The 16,726-nt window shown below is 45.1% G+C and overlaps 2 protein-coding genes across 5 annotated transcripts in view; one reads left to right on the top strand and one right to left on the bottom strand.

Annotated features, from left to right (window-relative positions):
• The window catches only part of Rnf169 (ring finger protein 169), a 111,951-nt gene extending 101,872 nt beyond the window's left edge, over positions 1-10,079 (top strand). The window contains exons 6-7 of the mRNA XM_048787883.1: positions 378-477; positions 925-10,079. Coding sequence (XP_048643840.1) covers positions 378-477; positions 925-2,088 — 1,264 coding nt within the window. The 3' untranslated portion in view covers positions 2,089-10,079. The remainder of the gene's footprint in view (positions 1-377; positions 478-924) is intronic.
• Positions 10,080-10,411: 332 nt separating this feature from the next.
• The window catches only part of Xrra1 (X-ray radiation resistance associated 1), a 65,547-nt gene continuing 59,232 nt past the window's right edge, over positions 10,412-16,726 (bottom strand). For all 4 annotated transcript variants that reach the window (XM_015477416.2, XM_048788063.1, XM_048788064.1 and 1 more), the window contains 5 exons: positions 15,216-15,557; positions 12,341-12,539; positions 11,511-11,626; positions 11,222-11,327; positions 10,412-10,847 (listed from right to left, as the gene is read on the bottom strand). In XM_015477416.2, the coding sequence (XP_015332902.1) occupies positions 10,594-10,847; positions 11,222-11,327; positions 11,511-11,626; positions 12,341-12,539; positions 15,216-15,557 (1,017 nt within the window). In that variant the 3' untranslated portion in view covers positions 10,412-10,593. The remainder of the gene's footprint in view (positions 10,848-11,221; positions 11,328-11,510; positions 11,627-12,340; positions 12,540-15,215; positions 15,558-16,726) is intronic.

Genomic DNA, 16,726 nt, shown 5'->3' with positions numbered 1-16,726 from the left:
CCCTACTCTGTTCTTAGTTACTCTCCTTATATCAAAGAAGACATTTGGCATTTGTTTTTTAGGGATTGGCTAGCTTCACTTAGCATAATCTGCTCTAATGCCATCCATTTCCCTGCAAATTCTATGATTTTGTCATTTTTTTAATGCAGAGTAATACTCCATTGTGTATAAATGCCACATTTTTTTTATCCATTCGTCTATTGAAGGTTTGTTCTTGGAATGTGTTTTGTTAATAAATTAACTCATTTTGTATTGTAGCTGCCCAAGAGATTTGTCTTTCTTGGTGAGTGGTTTAGAATGCACAAAAGAGATTGTCATCTTTTTCCTAAACTAGTGTGAACTAATTTTCACTTTTTGTCTTTTCTTTATTTTCTTAGGAAGCTAAACTCCAAGGTGCAGAGGAGTCAGAGCTGCAGTGACACAGCTCAGGACAGAGTGAAGAACAGACTCAGAGCAGCTCCAACCATCAAAGCCAAGGTACAATCACAGCCACAGGCTGTTGAGGCTCTCTAGTCCTTCTCTGTAGCATCTTCTGCATGTGGAAGAAACAATTTCTATGAGAAGAGGCAGAATGGGGAATGGGTCCCAGGCATATTAGTTATGTTGGAAACTTCTACACACAGATGTGAAAGAAGGTTTCAATTAATAGCCACATGAGTGATATCAGAACCATTAGGGAAGCATTTTAAAAGCTCTAGATGTTTCTTTACTTCAGATTTTTAATGTTATTAATTGATCCAAGTGCATAGAAGTTTCTGCTAAATAGAATGCACTTCAGATTGAGACCCTTTCCTTTTCTTGGTCTCACATCACTCTTCCTTGCTTTTCTTTTTATTTCCTTCTCTGTCCCTATTCTCTGCTGTCCTGAAGAAATTATGTGGAAAAATAAATACATGTCTATGTAATTTTTAAAATATTTTTCAGGTCACAGCTATGACTCCAGCCTCCAACCCCATCATTGGTGTCCTCTTGTCCACTCAAAATAACCGCTGTCTCTCAGCCCCTGACTTAACCATCGAAAAGCGTCTGCCCTTCAGCTCCCTCTCTTCCTTGGCTTCCCTACATAAGCCAGAGCGCTCTATCAGTCCTGAGAGCAATGACAGCATCTCTGAAGAACTGAACCATTTCAAGCCCATTGTTTGCTCACCATGTACTCCTCCTAAGAGACTCCCTGATGGCCGTGTGCTAAGTCCCCTCATCATCAAGTCAACACCTCGCAACCTAAACAGAAGCCTGCAGAAGCAGACTTCTTATGAGGCTAGTCCCCGGATCCTCAAAAAGTGGGAACAGATCTTTCAAGAGCGGCAGATTAAAAAGACCCTTTCAAAGGCCACTCTAACTTCCCTGGCATCTGAAACAGGCGAAGACTTACTAAGTTCTGAAATTATCCATTCTAGCAAGGAAAAGCCACTTCTGGATTCAAATACAAGACTCCGCAGTAGGCAGGTACTCTCTGAGGAGACTGGACCCACTCCCACTGACCTTGAGTATTTCCCCTCAGTTAGCCAAACAAAAGCTGAAGAGGACAGTGATGGTAAAAGGAGCACTGAGATCCCACTGGAACTCAAAGGGGGAGCCAGTGGGACTTTGGAGGGGGAACAGTTTGAGGGGTCAGGGTCAATCCCAGATACCAGGTTAGACAAAACTTACATAAGCACAGCCGTGAAAATCTCAACAGTTAATTCATTGCTACCCAAAAACAATGTTTTGGGTGGAGTCCTCAAAACAAAGAAACAGCTGAAGACATTAAATCATTTTGATCTGGCTAATGGTGTTCTGGTAGACAGCCTGGGTGAAGAGCCACTTCCTTCCTTGCGGCGAGGTCGAAAAAGACGCTGTAAGACCAAACACTTGGAACAAAATGGCTCCCTTAAGAAACTGCGACAAACCAGCAGTGAGGTGGGTCTGGCCCCAACAGACCCAGCACTGCGAGAGATGGAGCAGAAATTACAGCAGGAGGAAGAGGACCGACAGCTGGCTCTGCAGTTGCAACGCATGTTTGACAGTGAGAGGCGGACTGTGAGTCGTCGAAAAGGAAGCGTGGATCAGTATCTCCTACGGTCCAGCAGCATGGCTGGGGCCAAGTAGCACTTAATGAACAGTGTTACCTATTTTTAAGAGGTCTTTGACCTTGATCATTTATCCAGAAGAGCTGAGTGTTCTTATTTGGGTTTCTTTTATGGCAAAACACTGTCTAATATGGTTCTGAGAGGGTTCAGGGCCTTGGTAGTCAAAGTACAAGGGAACTGTGTCTGTTTCTCTGGGACTCAGACCAGAAGCACTCCTCACCGCCAAATCATCCCCATTGAAGTGACCACCTCTGAGGGCTTCTGGGCCAAATCTAACAGCACCCACTTGGAGTGAGATTTGGAATGGCCTCATTTAGGAGCATAATTGACACAGTTAGAAATGGTAGAGGAAAGAGGAGATACCTTCTCAAGCTGATAGACCTCCTGACTTCTTTCAACAGGGTGTTGTTTTAAATCAATCTTGCAGATAAAAATTAATTCCATGTCTTTCAAAGAAGTGGAGCAGTGTAGTACTTTGGAAGACCCAAAATGATATTGCTATATCCCTCTTTCTCTTTGCTTTTGCCACAAGTACCTTTACCTACCTAAATCAGTTGAGCATGTGCTTCTACAAAAGTTAATTTACGTTCTCTTTTTAAAAAAATAATGTGATTAATGCTGCATGGTTGACATTTCCAAACAGCTTAATTTGGTCTTTCTAAGAGACCTAACTCATAAGTGGTACCTTTTTTTCAGATAATGAAACTGAAGTGCAGATGTTCATATTCTCTCAACAACTAAGTGGCATTGCCCAGACTGACCACAAGTCTCATGGGTATTCTATACTAACAGGTTGTCCAAATAGACTGCAATCCAGGGGCACCTAAGAAAAGCAGGCTGCGCATTGAGCATTGAAAAATCCATATGCAAGTAATTAAGTTGACAGGATGTCCCATTTCCTCTCCTTCCCTCGGTTTACATGTTGTGTTTTCATAGGGGTTCCAGCCCGTGAGACCAACTGTAGTGAGGCTTCATTAACACTTTCCTCATGGCCAGTGATTATCTGCAATGTTGATCTAAAATCCTAAATTCCCTGAAGTCAGGTAAAGAATGATGCTGAAACTCCATACTGTGGAAACAAGGTATCTAGCTGGATTCAGCTGGTATTCAGTCCCATGGACCTTTGGGGTTTATTTTCCTTAGCAGCTGACACCATGTGTCTTTTGCATCCCTGGTGGTGCTTGGTGCTTCTGCCCATCTGGGCTCATTGAGAATAGAGATAAAGAAAATTTTAGGGAATCTCAGATGGGCTGGCATTCCCTGTGTATGTATGAGCTGTTACTATAGTCACATGACTGGCATTTTAACAAACCTTCCAGAGCTTATATATTCCCATATATGATATCTCCTTTGACTAGCCCCCACAGCATATGCATAATTTTTCCAATGATGTTGTCTTTGGTGAAACATTTCTGAAAACTGTCTTCAAAGTCTAGAAATTTCTAGAGACATAGATTCACTCCCAAAATGTGAGAACTGGAAGGCACCTTAATGATCATGTATTCCAGCCTCCTTCTACTAAGGCAAAAGATGGGGTCCAGATCAGACTCACAGTTGAAGGAAGTAATTTATAGTACTTTCTTCTCAGGACAGATCCTAAATCTTTTGGAGTTACAGGAGAGAGAATTTTAAGTTTGAAACTAGCCAGAAGCTATTTGAAGCCTCTGGGAAAGAAAATTTATGAATAGGGTTTGGAGTCATAAATGAGGTACCACTGAAAAACAGAGCCATTTTCTTGTGCAGCTCACAGTTCCCAAATAGTTCCCAAAGAGAAATTCCAGAGATGACTGAAGCATTATGGTCATTACTGAGATATATGGGACCTCTTCAGTGACAACTCTGGTGGGGAGCATCTCACCTGAATGTATGTATTCTGCATGTACGCACATGTGCAGATGTATGTTTAAAAAACATACATCAATCTCGTGACTTTATATTCACACCCTTTCAGTTCTAGGTCCTGTGTAACTTGTTTAATTAGTGCCCAAAATAAAAGCTGGCACTGGTCTGCAGAGGACAGGGACGGTGACCTTACTAAATGCCCATAGAGAAAACTTTTCAGTTACTGCCATTTGATGTATTTCCTCTTTGATCTTCATAAATATTATTGGAAAGGCTAGTCTTATTGGTAGTGGTAAAGATACTTATTTTTCCACTTCCCACCTTTTTCTATAGCACCAATAATTTGAAAAACATTTTCAGTTTGAATTGATTTTTGTTTTTGGTAAAAAAGATAAATATTTTTAATAGATGAAAAATATATATTTTAAATATTTCCCCAAGTTAATATTTTGATTTTAAGAACTTGCATAGCAGTAGCAACAAGTTTAGACTTCAGATGAAGAGTAAAAAGCTATTTCTTGTTAGGCGGATATTCCAGTCCCAGTTTCTGACCACCCCCGTGCACCTACTGTGATGCCAAGGATGGTATGACAGCTGCCTTGTACACTTCTGCTGAGCAGTAGTCCTTTAAATGTAGGCATAGCAGGTTAGGTTAAGGAAGGAAGAGACTTATTAATTTTTCATCTGCTTGGCTTTGGAGGAGGAAAAAAAAAAACCACTAAGGTATTATCTGTATTTTAAGATGCTTCACATACTTAAACTAAAATCTGAACACTTTTTCTGAAAAAAATTTCATTTCTTATTGCCTATGAAGTTGGTCACAAATAGAGTTGTTGACATGAATTCTTTGGGGAACAGAAGTGAGAGAAAAAGACAAAGAAGGAGAATAGAATGATCGGGCAATGAACTTGAATGAGACACATAGTATTTCAGAAAACATATGTTCTTACTATTGAAGTCCAACTCATACAGATTTCCCACATCCTACCAATGTGTTCCTGTATGTATATATAGGCTTTCTGTTTTTTCTTATTAAGGGTAAGTTATGAGAGGTGGGAGAGTAGGTGTCATTCTGACGGGAAATCCAAGAAATGTGGCCCCCTCAGAAGAGGGCTCTCAGCCTGTTTCTGCAGAGAAGGAAAGACTGGGAACATGTTCTACAACCATTGATTGTATCAAGTAGAAGAAGTCATCTGGGTCTGTTGGGTTGGTAACAGATCAAAGGATTACGTACCCAGCCAGTGGCCCCTTTCCTTTTATTCTTTCTTTTTGAAAACTGGTAAGTCTTAGCTGAGGCTTGCCCAGGAAACCTTTCCTAAGTGGCTTCCTTTATTTTTACAATTTTTAATTTTTAAATTTTTGCCTGGAGGAAGAATTAATCATAAATAATGCCTTGTAGGTTTCTATTCTTTTTTACCTAAAGGAAAAAATGCCTCTGGGAGGTTAAAAGCTGCTTAATTAATTGCTGTCTTATTATAAACTGGCAAATTGCCTAAATGGGAAGCTGCCATTATGCTTGTCTGGTGAAGGCTGTGCTCTTCATCCTTTCTGCTCATTTTACAGATGCTTCCGGAACTCTTAAACTTGTGCCAACCCTGTGCTGGAAATACAATGATGGATAGTCTCTGCTCTTGAGGAGTTCAATGTCCAGTGGAATGTATTTGAATGTGTGTGTGGCTGGAGACTATGTTAATGGTCTTATGAAAGGCTCTTTTTTTTTTCTTTTTTTTAATAGCAGTGCTCTTCAAAGGTCTCATTAGGATGTTCAGCACCCAGCAGGCTGCCTTGAACTTTTAGAGATCGTCAGATTCATGAATTTGATTGTAACACTACTTTCCATTTCCTAAGTAATTTTACCAGGGGAGAATGAATCATCTTTGTTGTGATTACAGAACAATGGCCTCTCTTCACTAGTAGCTTTTAGCTCAGGAGCCAAGAAATGAGGCAGGTTGTGGATCACTGATATGGTCAAAAGTGGCCCACCCCTCGCTTCAGTAACATCCTAATGTCTTCCCAGCCTAACCTCTCATCAAGAGCTGGTGGCAACTTGGGATTCTTTTTTTTCCTACCTGGCTTCTCACTAAAGTGGAGGGACAGCAGGAGAGCGCGGGGGTGGGGGTGGGGTGGATCATAATTCTAAAATGTGGTTGGAGTAGGCATGCAAATCAAGTTAAAGCCCCCCACCCCCTTTTTTCTTTAACAAATGAGGATTCAGTGCCCTGTATACTATTTTATCCTCCAGTTTTCTAGGACCTGAATAAATAACCCTTAAAATTACACACAGATGTCTCTGCACACACAATTCAGGAATGAGGAGGATACTCCAATAATGTGGAAAGTTTTATAATAGTTTTTTTGTTTTGATGTTTTCAGTTAAAATGAAAATGTTCCTATATCTCCTGAATACACACTAGGTAGGGAAAACTTTCCCCACAGTGTATTGAGTAATGTAAATGGGGAATCTTGGGAAGTAATATGTTTTGATTGGGATGATTGTCATTTTAATTACTAAGGGTTAAAAGCTAACCAGCCCTTCATTTGTCTTTCAAAATCAGAAGTTCCTTAGGGTCTTAGATCTTTTTTAGCCCATCAACCCACAGAGTGATCTTTTGGCCAGGTTTTTAGCTCTAGCATAGCTGGTTATGAATTCTTGTGGTGATGAGAAAGTAGGCCTGTGGGGGACAGGTTCTAGGGAAAGAGGCAGCGGAACTGATTTTCTTCTGAAGATGATCCAGAAATGCATCTTCGCACAATTATTATCCACTGTAGCTTTCTGAAGAAAATTGTTCTGTAGAAAAGAGACTTAGATATATGCGGAGGTCATCAGTTTAGTGATTAGTCATATTGGATGACAAGGAAAAGTGCCAAGACTGAATGTGCAGACTGCTCTATGTATTACAGTATTTTCTTTTCCTTTCCTTTCTAGGGGGCACCCCTTGTTGAGTAAATGCTTTCTTAATGGCTTGGAAAGTGGTAACTCTTAGTGAGAGGCAACCTCAAACTCTGGCCAGGCTCTCTCCCTACCTTTTCCTGTGTCTTAAGACACCAGAAAAAGCCAAGGTCAAGGCTTGTTTATTTTTCTTTCCTTTCATTTAATGAGACCCAGACAATGCACTCTTCAAATATCATGCTGTTAGAGCTCAAGAATAGCTATTGACCCTGGTTCCAAATTAACATGGTGGCAGCCAGATTTCTCCCTGGTTGGCACCACCCATCCACCAAGCCATAATGCCAGATGGGAATAGAGCTGTCCCTCAGAGTCAAAGTATGAATCAAACTGGGCATCACTAACCCTGAGCTCCCAGCAGAGCAGTTAAAGTTGGAATAAGTAGGTATTATGCAAAGGGGGGAAATTATTATCTTAAATGCCAACCAATGGGTTTTCTTTTTGCAACTGCTGTGCTGTTTAACTGTACAAATACAATTGCCCTAAGGGCCTTTTCCCCTCCCACCTAAAAATAGGAAATGCATTGTCTATTGGTTTTATTCAACCTGCTGTGGCTCCCTGGTGGGATGCTTCTGCCACAACAAAATGGCATGGAATCAAGTGGGATGATGTGTTGTTTATTTACACAGTACCAAAGTGCATCTTTCAATGTATGTATTCTTGAGGCAAGACCCAAGTTAAGACTACAGTAAAAAAAATTCATGAAATTGAGTATTCTGTTGTAATCAAAGTCTTGTCTCTGGAGAGTAATCTCAGGCAAACATGGGCTATGCTTAGACCACGTGTTATTTGATTTTTGTTGCTGCCTTTGCAAAGGGAGATACCTTATGTTAGAATGTTCTGTGCTGGCCATTCACAATGATGGGGAGATTAGGAGCTGGGATGGGACTTCCATGGTACTATATCTTCGGATGTAACTCATGATGTAGTTATCACCAATTTACAATTTACTGTCATTCTCACATTCATACTCCTAATGAAGGCACCAAGAAAAAGTGTGAGTAAAGAAAGAATGTATGGGATGACACTGTCATATTAGGACTGTACTTACAAATCTGATTTTTAAAAATACCCCATTTTTGGAATCTTTGTTCAGGAATTCATCAGTTTCTTATCCAACAGTGAACAAACGTATCCTGTTTCATTTCTTCCAATTTGGAAGACTGTTGGAAGAATTGGTGTCATACATGATTAAATCAGCATGTGAGGGATTTTTAGAATCATCTGGCCAAGACCTTCAAAAGTAGGATGGTTAAAATGAACAAGTTGGAAACAGGACTCACATATCTGTTGGCCCATCGAGTAACAAATGCTCTACACACCACTCATTAATTCCTTGATAGCCAGGTGTGGCAGGCAGGGAGGTCTTCAGTTACACATGAAAACTGGCCCTGACAGCATCTCAGTCCAAAGCTACCAATTGGTTTTTCTGCCACCTTAAGGCATTGCCACCTTCTACCTCTAGCCTTAAATGTGTTACTGGTTGCTTTCTGGGATAGGTGTCCCCTCCTCTGGACTGGAACTGGCAGGGCTAGAGACCAGGCTGTTTTTCCCTTTGCACCCCCACTTTAGGAGGCAACATGAGATGTGAGGCATGATCTGTACCTACTTTAGTTCTCTTTTGGCCACATCTGACTCCCATGGTGCTCACTGGCAACTTGGACAAGTGACTAGAAAAATAGTTCACGCTGAAGCTGAAAGGATGAGTTAAAAATATGAGCTGCCATATGGTCTTACTAGAGGGATAGCAGTCACTGTACTGCATGGTGGCTCCCTTCTGGGGGACACTTTTGATGACATTTGGGTATATGTGAGGGAGAAGGAGCCAGTTCTCTACTATTCGCTACAAAATTCTCCAAGATGGGGAAGCTAATCAGATCAGGAATTCAGAATGATCATCAAAAATTTAGCACAGTCTAGGAGAGGTGACAGTCCTTAACTAAAAAGTTAATTGTTTGGCCCACCTAGGTGTCACCTTTTCAGGATTTTCTCATATAAATGAAGGGTTGATCTGGGAGGGCAGAAAGCAGATATACTCTTAGCCAAAAAGAGGGGCTGCCAGGCACAGAGGCGCATTCCTGTAATCCCTCCACTTGTGAGGCTGAGGCAGGAGGATCGTGAGTTTAAAGCCAGCCTTAGCAACATAGCAAGGCCCTAAGCAACTCAGTGAGACCTTTCTCTCGATAAAATACAAAAAAAAAAAAAAAAAAAAGGGCTGGGGACCTGGCTCTGATTAAGCACCCCTGGGTTCAATCCCCAGGACCAAGGAAAAAAAAAAAAAAAGGCAGAGGGACTTAGATAGCATAGCCAGGTGCTAGAACTGTCCAACAGCCTTCCTGAGAAAGAAGGGTCACCCTTTGGAGGACACAACTCCCTATCACTTGATGTGCAAACAGGAGCTTGGTTATTGGGGAGACTGCAAAAAGCTGTTGGCATGGGTGTTGTGACAGAGACATCCCTACAGGCCTTTTAGGCCCAAGAGCCTATGACTTTATGGGATTTCTGACTGAAGGAAGTAGCCCAGGTGGAACCAGTGAAGTTGACAGTGTGACTGTTGGGGTGGATTCTCTTAACAATAGAGGAAGGATGATTTGGGGGCAGGAGATCCAAGCTGATGAGTCAGCACTATGCCCCAGTACAAGACTGCGGTGGGTCACAGTGTGTTTGCATTCAGATCTGTTCAGATGTTTGTGTGAATGGGCAAGATGCAGGTCACTTGGCGTGACCTGTATAGTATGCTATGATGATGAGTGTATCTGGGTATGACCACAGCTGAGAGTAAACAGTTGGCCACTTGTGTTAAGACTGTGCAGTTGAGTGTGATAGTATGTAAATATTTAGCTGCAGTTTAGGTTGTGGGAATCTGCCTTGCTGAAGCTATTAATCCTTATAACTGCTTTCCAGGTCCTGGAAACCCCCTGTTACCCATGTCTGAATCGTAGGCATCCCCGGGAGGAAGGATTGCCCAGGGGATTATGTTACACCCAGCATTTATCCCAGATGTGCATCCTGCAATCCAGCCCAGGGGGCCCTCTCCAGATGCTCCTCTGTACCCTCAAGAATGGGACAACCCACAGGGTGCCTTGCCAGAGCGTTACTTTACCAGGAGCCCAGTGATTGCATAGCTCCAGTGTGTATTTTGGAGCCATAGCTCCATGTTTTTGTATTCGTGCCTTCAACTTGTGCTTTGGATTAAAGAACCTTGGGAAACTCCATGTAAACCCTCCCTCTCGGCTCATCCCACCTCGGTAATCATAGCCATCTAATAAGGGAACACAATCTTCTCTACCCTGCCCCTACACAACGGGAAAAGCTGTCCAACAGAAAAAGCACATATTTTTGGCCTTAGAGACCTTGATTTTGGCCCCTCTGCCTTGTATTGGCAGTGGACACGAGAGTTAACTTATGCTGCTGCTCTGTTTCAACACTCCCACTTTCTGTCCTAGCACCAATCATAGCTGCTGGGATGCATGAACCAACGGATTTTTTCCAGTGGGACCACACTGCTGTGACCCTGGGCCGGCTTCCAAGGAAGAAAGCCTGGCACCCATTCGATTGCGCCATGTGCCCACTCTTTATTACTGCTGAGCTAGGCATCAGGTCCTGCCTGGCCCGAGGCGGGAGGTTCCCACGAGCTCCCGGTCTCGAGGCAAGTCAAGGCCCCAGGCCTGCGCCCTACCCAGCAGCCTCGGCAATCCGGAGCGCTGAGCCCTCGGGATGGGCCCGTGCGCAGCCCTAGCCCTTTAAGTCACTGGCCGTGGATTCCTGGCAGAACTCATCCATGAACTCAAGGAAACGGCCGAACTTGGGCTGGCTCTCTTGCAGGGCCGGGGGTTCCTGGGGCGGTGGGGTGGCCCGGAACACTTTCCGCAGCGAGCCGCGCACAAGCTGCCGGTAGCGCGCGCGGTATTCCTTCAGCAGCCGCTTGGCCTCCAGGTACTGTTTCTGGTTCACCAGGCGCTGGTCTGCGCGCCGGCGCAACACCGCGCCTGCGGGGGCAAAAGCAGTGATCAGTGCCCAGCTCGCCGGCTTCTCATTCACGGGGTGCCCCGACGAGAGCGTGGGAGAGGAGGTTAAAGGGACTGAAAATGGCCTCTGCAGCCTGGGGCAGTGGGAAGTCAGTGGCATCCCCCACCACCACCCCCGACTCTATCTCAAGCCTTGGTTCAGGTCCTTGTCACACTATGTGACTTTGAGAAACTCCCCGCTTCACGCCGCTTCTCCGTTTCTACATCTGCACACAGAATGGTTGGCGCAGATGCCCTCCAAGAGCCCTTCTGGCTCTGACATAAGCTCGCTCTCCGCCTCACACCAGCAGATGAGCAACTGCTGACTGGGTGCTGGCAGCTGAGGAGAGCCATACCTAGTGGAGCCTCGGTAACGTTCCGGGGATCCCGCATGCGAATGAGGATGTCGTCCAACATCTGGGCTCCAGTCTTCCGTTGGGCTGGGATTGGGATCCTCTGAGCCTGCCAGAAGGTAGGCAGGAGGCTTATCTCAGGCTCAGGCACAGGGTCTCCTGGCCTCACCTCATGCTATCACAGCACCAGGCAGGGAGTAGTGGGGCCTCAGAGGATCCCAAGTGACAGCAACATCTGTGCCTGTGGGGGTCCTCCAGGGTCATGCACATATTCAGTAGGCTGAATGTTTACCCGCTTCTCCTTGGGGACATAGTGTTTCTGAATAGTATCCAGCTTGGGCTTGGAGGGGTGGCAGAGGAGAGGGTGCTTCAACATGTGCTGCAGGGCTTGTGCGTTCTTCTGGATGCCTAGGGCAAAAGGGGGAGACAGAGACACAGCTCCTGACTCCTGCCTTCCCCAGCCTCAGAGCAGACATTGGTAAAAGGACTCAAGAGTCCCCAATATGAAAGCTCTACTCCCAGACCTCCCTCATCTTGTTCCAACTTCTGAAGTTCCATCATTCAGTTGGTAAATGTGTCCCCTATGAGTACAGATCCTAATGGAAACACTGCGTTAGTGTGGAGGAAAGGCCACCCCAGTGGACCCCGTTAACCTCAGGCATCACACTGTGGGGGCTGATACCCAAGAGCCGTTCCTTTAGAAGCACAGATATTCTAACACAGCAGACTGAAATAAGGGGCTCAGGGAGGGAGCTGCTTCCTTTGCCTCAAACCAACCAGGGAGGATTTGGGATGTTCATTTTTGAATTTAAGGGGGCTGGGACAAGCTCAGGAATCTGACAGTCTGTTTGTTCCTGAAGCCCTTCCTGAGGAAAGACTTCCTACCAGAGCAGCTGGGCCTACCTGGCTGGAATTTCCGAATGAGTAGTGTCTTCCCCGAGCCAGTGAAAGCCCAATAAAGGATAGGGGTCCTGACATGCAGGGCTGCAAGCCAGGACACCCTGAGGAGCCTCTGACATTTAGACAGAGGATAGCACCAGGCTGAGAAAAGAAGTCTTGGCACCAGTCCTGCTTTGGCCATGCCTTCTCTGGGCAGTGAAGAAGGCCCCGACCCTCACATACCCTTTGGCTCGATGAAGGCTGAATCCGGCTGAGCTGTCAGCAGATCCTCATAGCCATGGTACTTGCTGGGGATGGAGGTAGAGGGGAGCTTCCTCCGAGTCCTCTTCACCTCTCTGGGTGCCGTGGCTGGTCTCCTTTGGTCTTTCTCCTTCACTTGTAAATCACCCCTGTGGGTCATGTGGGAAGGCAGCTCACTCACCTGTGCCAGGAAGAAAACACACTCACTCACTCCCTGCATGCTTCCGAGCTCTGTGTTGTGCTGGGCCCGTGTGACAGGCAAGACTAAGACACAGGTGGAGGAAGAAGATAGGAAAAGAGGTGAGGACCAAACAGCTTCATAACCGCTGTTAACAGAAGGGCGAATGGTGGTTTTGGGTGATCCTAGAGGAGGCGGTAACACAGCCAGGAAGCTCGCTGGAGGAAGTAATTCCTTAGCCTGAGCTAAGTCTTAAGCCAGAAGGGGGGGTCTCCAGGCAAGGTTGAAGAAAGGGATGGACTATAGGTGACAGAAAGGATGAATGTAGCAGGCCAGGAGCAGCATGTCAAGGTGCAGAGGGAGGACACATCACAGTGCATTTAGGGGAATAGAAGGTGGGTCCAGTGGGAGAGCAATGGAGAGCGACAGACTATAGTGGTAAGCAGGGCTCAGACTACTCAGGACTTTTCAATCCCACATCAAGGGTATTTACTTTGCTTTGCATGTTCTTTGTCTTCACTCCATAGCAAGCTATGGAGGATCTGAGCCTACCCCACTGGTCTTATAAGACAGAACCTGTACTTGATGTGGGGATGTAGTTACACCCCCTGCTGAAATCTGAATAGCCCTATAACAACTTAAAAGGTTGAATTAATGATTTAAAAACTTCCCACAAGCTAGGTTCACTGGTAAGTCAAACACTGAAAGAATTAACACCACACCTTCACAAACACTTCCAAGCAATTAGAAGAGAGAACACACATCAACTCATACTCTGAGGTCAGTATTACCCTTAAACCCAGACTACAGAAAGACATCGCAAGAAAATAAACCAGATGCTAGCATCACTTATTAATATCAATGCCAAAATCCTCAAAAATATACTAGCAAATCAAACTCAGCAACATGTAAAAAGGATTAAACACCATGACAAGCAGGATTTATCCCAGGTATGCAAGGGTTACTTAACGTCTGGTAATCAATTAATACAATACATTGTATCAATAGGATAAAAGATAAACACCATATGATTACTTCAATAGACATACAAAAACAAAATTTGTGATTAAAAAAATATGCAATAAACTAGAAATAGAAAGAAACTTCCTAAACCCAATCAAGGCCATCTACTGTCCTAATTAATGGTGAGAAATTGAATGCTTTCTCCCTAAAATCAGCAAGAAGACAAGGATATCTGCTTCTGACACTTCTACCCAACATTGAACTGGAGAAAATAGCCATGGAAATTAGGCAAAGAAAAAGTTAAAACTTTTTTTTTAAACAACATGTTGACTCAGGTGATTGTATTGCTCTGGCTGCTAGGAAGCTCAGAACTGCCTTTTGGCAATACCCATACTATGAGAGCAGGGTAGGAAGTGTATGTTTGAGTGATGGTTATCATTGGACTATTTCCTTTCCTGTCCATATTTTCCTTTCCTCTAAACTAGGTGGTTTATTTTTTTAATACTATTTGATTATAATCTTTTATGCTGAATGAATTTACACGTCCTGTGTGGAGTAAAGAAAGAGGCAGGTGAGAATGAGATATGAATGTATGGATCAATATGTACTTGAAAAGATCTGGCAGTGGGTATATTAGAGGAGCAAGACTGGAGCCAGGGAGATCGGAGAAATTTATGTAATAATAACAGAGTTTAAGGGGACCCTGACCTCTTCCAGCCTTACCCAGGTTGAGTATCCCTTCTCTGAAATGCTTGGGGCCGGAAGTGTTTTGAATTGAGGCATATTTGCGTATACACAATAACATATGTTGGGGATGTAATCTGAGTCTAAACAAAAAATTTATTAACATTTCTTAAACACCTTATATACACAGCCTGAAGGCAACTTGGTACAATATTTTAAATGATTTTATGCATGAAACGAAGTTCCACAGTATGGAATTTTACACTTGTGGTCATGTCAACACTTGAAAGTTTCAAATTTTGGACCATGATGGAGTTCAGTTTGGGGTCAGGGGTGCTCAACCTGTAATTCCCTTCCCCTACACACTCCCCTTCTGCAGCTGTGACACTGAACACTCATGCTTCCTACCCCTTCCATTCCAATCTCTCTCCTCTCTACCCTGTTCCTGCCATTCCCTCTGCCTAAAATGCCCTTGCTAACCATCTCTTCGCTTGGTAACTCCCACTCAGTGTGCACAGCTCAGCTCATTTTCCCCCCCTCCAGAAAGCCCTCCTGTCTGGGGCAGAGGCATCCCTCCTTCCTCCAGCTCCAAGCCCTGGGTCTCCCCAGGTCTCAGCACTGATCACAGGTATTGTCCCTGTCCATCTTTCCCATCAGACTGTGAACGCCTCGAGGGCAGGACCTACATCTGGGCCATCTGCCCAGGATCCAGAGGCAGCATCAAAAGTGAGAGGACTTCAAGCAGGGAAGCAGAGGCAGGGACAAAGCTCTCTAAAAACTGGACAGCAGCACTCCCCAGCCAGATCTCAGATACTGTCTGGGCCACAGGGTCTTCACATGTGGAATTGTGTCCCCACCAGTAGGCTCAGATCAATGGATCTCCCAGAGGAGGCTTGGGGCCCTGCCAACTGTGCTGCCCTCTGGTTTCCAGTCCCCCCTGTGCTTGCCCCCACTGCCCGCAGCCGTCCAGCCAGCTGAGGGCTGTGCAGGAGCCTGTGGTGCTGTTGACAATAGGCAGCTGGACACAGGCACCTGGGTCAGGAAGATGGACTCTGTGCTCTTGGTGTCCTCTTCTGACAGGTGACTTGGGCTGGGGTGGCTGGCTGCATTGCTCACGTGGGACCTCGTGTCATCACTATGCAGAGTGGAGTCAGAGCAGATGGGAGGCAGAGGCACAAAAGTCCGACAGGGCAGGTTGGGGCCTTCCAGCCCCTCCATGGCTATCTGTGCCTTCAGAGAGGTGCTACTGGCGGGGTGCAGCTCTTCCGGCAGCTCTGCCTCAGGCGTGTCCCTTGAGAGAGACTTGATTGTAGTCAGAGGTTGGTGACGGGGCACCAGAGGCTGCTTTGGCACCTTGGGGATTTGGGTTTTCACCTGCCGAGGGAGAAAGACTGGGTTGGATTTGCTCTGCAAGTGAGGAGTCTCTGCTCCTGAGCGTCGCCAGCCTCTGGCCACTACACAAGTGGCCAGAGCACGGGGTAAGGGCTCAGGGAGGTGGTGGGGGTCACACTTATTGGGCATCTGCTGCATGCCCAAAAATGTACCCCTCAAAACCACCCAGGGAATAATTATCCTCATTTTATAGATCAGGAAGCTGGAACACAGAGGCGAAATGACTTGGCCAAGGTCACAGAGTGACGAGTGGCCAGCTTGGTTAATTCCAGCCTGGCTCCAGGCCTCGTGCATCCCTGCCCTCAGCAGCCTTACTCTTCAAATCAACATTTACCACCATGCCCTTGACTTTCTTCAGGGGGTCCCAGGCGGGGTTTAAGGGGTGGCCTGCATTTTCTGGAAGGTGGCAGCACCAGACCTGTGTACCTTATGTAAAGATCCAAAAGGCAAATCTATCGCAGGGCTTAGGACCAAAATAATTTCCTTCTTGTTGAACTGCTCCCTTTCCTTAACCAGCAAAAGCCTGTCACCGTCCTCTCCTCCTCTGACTCCAAGCTGAGGCCCCTGTGCTCCTCCCTTCCTGTAACATGGTAGGTTGTTTACATTCTTTTTCAAAGGTATCTGGTGCACTTATATGTATACCTTTACAGTCTGAGTAGTGTGGTGGAAAGATCCCAAGCACTCAAGTCAGGAACATTGGTGCTGGAGTACAGCTCTACCCTCTGTACTTCCACTTCCTCCCATGAAGGAGAGACAGTTCCCACCCTGCCCAAATTTCAGAGTCCTCCCAAGTGGGATGATGTATGCAAGGCTACTCAACAGACAGGAGTATGATGGATGTCATTTTAATAAATTTCTCTTTAAAGAAAATATCTTGGTGCACACCTGTAATCCCAGTGACTCAGAAGACTGAGGTAGGAGGATCATAAGTTGGAGGCCAGCCTCAGCAACTTAGCAAGACCCTCAGCAACTTGGCAAGATTCTGTCTTAAAATAAAAAATTTTTAAAAAGGACTGGGGTGGGTAGGGATCTAGTTCAGCACCCTGGGTTCAATCCCTGGTGCGAAATTTTTTTTTTCTTTTTGAAAATACATAAAACCTCAATGAAGTCTAAGGCATGCAGAGTCAAAAAAAAAAAAAAAAAATACTCAT

The sequence above is a fragment of the Marmota marmota genome, unplaced genomic scaffold (genome assembly GCF_001458135.2).
Source record: "Marmota marmota marmota unplaced genomic scaffold, marMar, whole genome shotgun sequence".
In the NCBI taxonomy this organism is placed as follows: domain Eukaryota; kingdom Metazoa; phylum Chordata; class Mammalia; order Rodentia; family Sciuridae; genus Marmota; species Marmota marmota.
The sequence above is the reverse complement of the archived record's forward strand: the minus strand, read 5'-3'. Positions and strand labels throughout refer to the sequence as shown.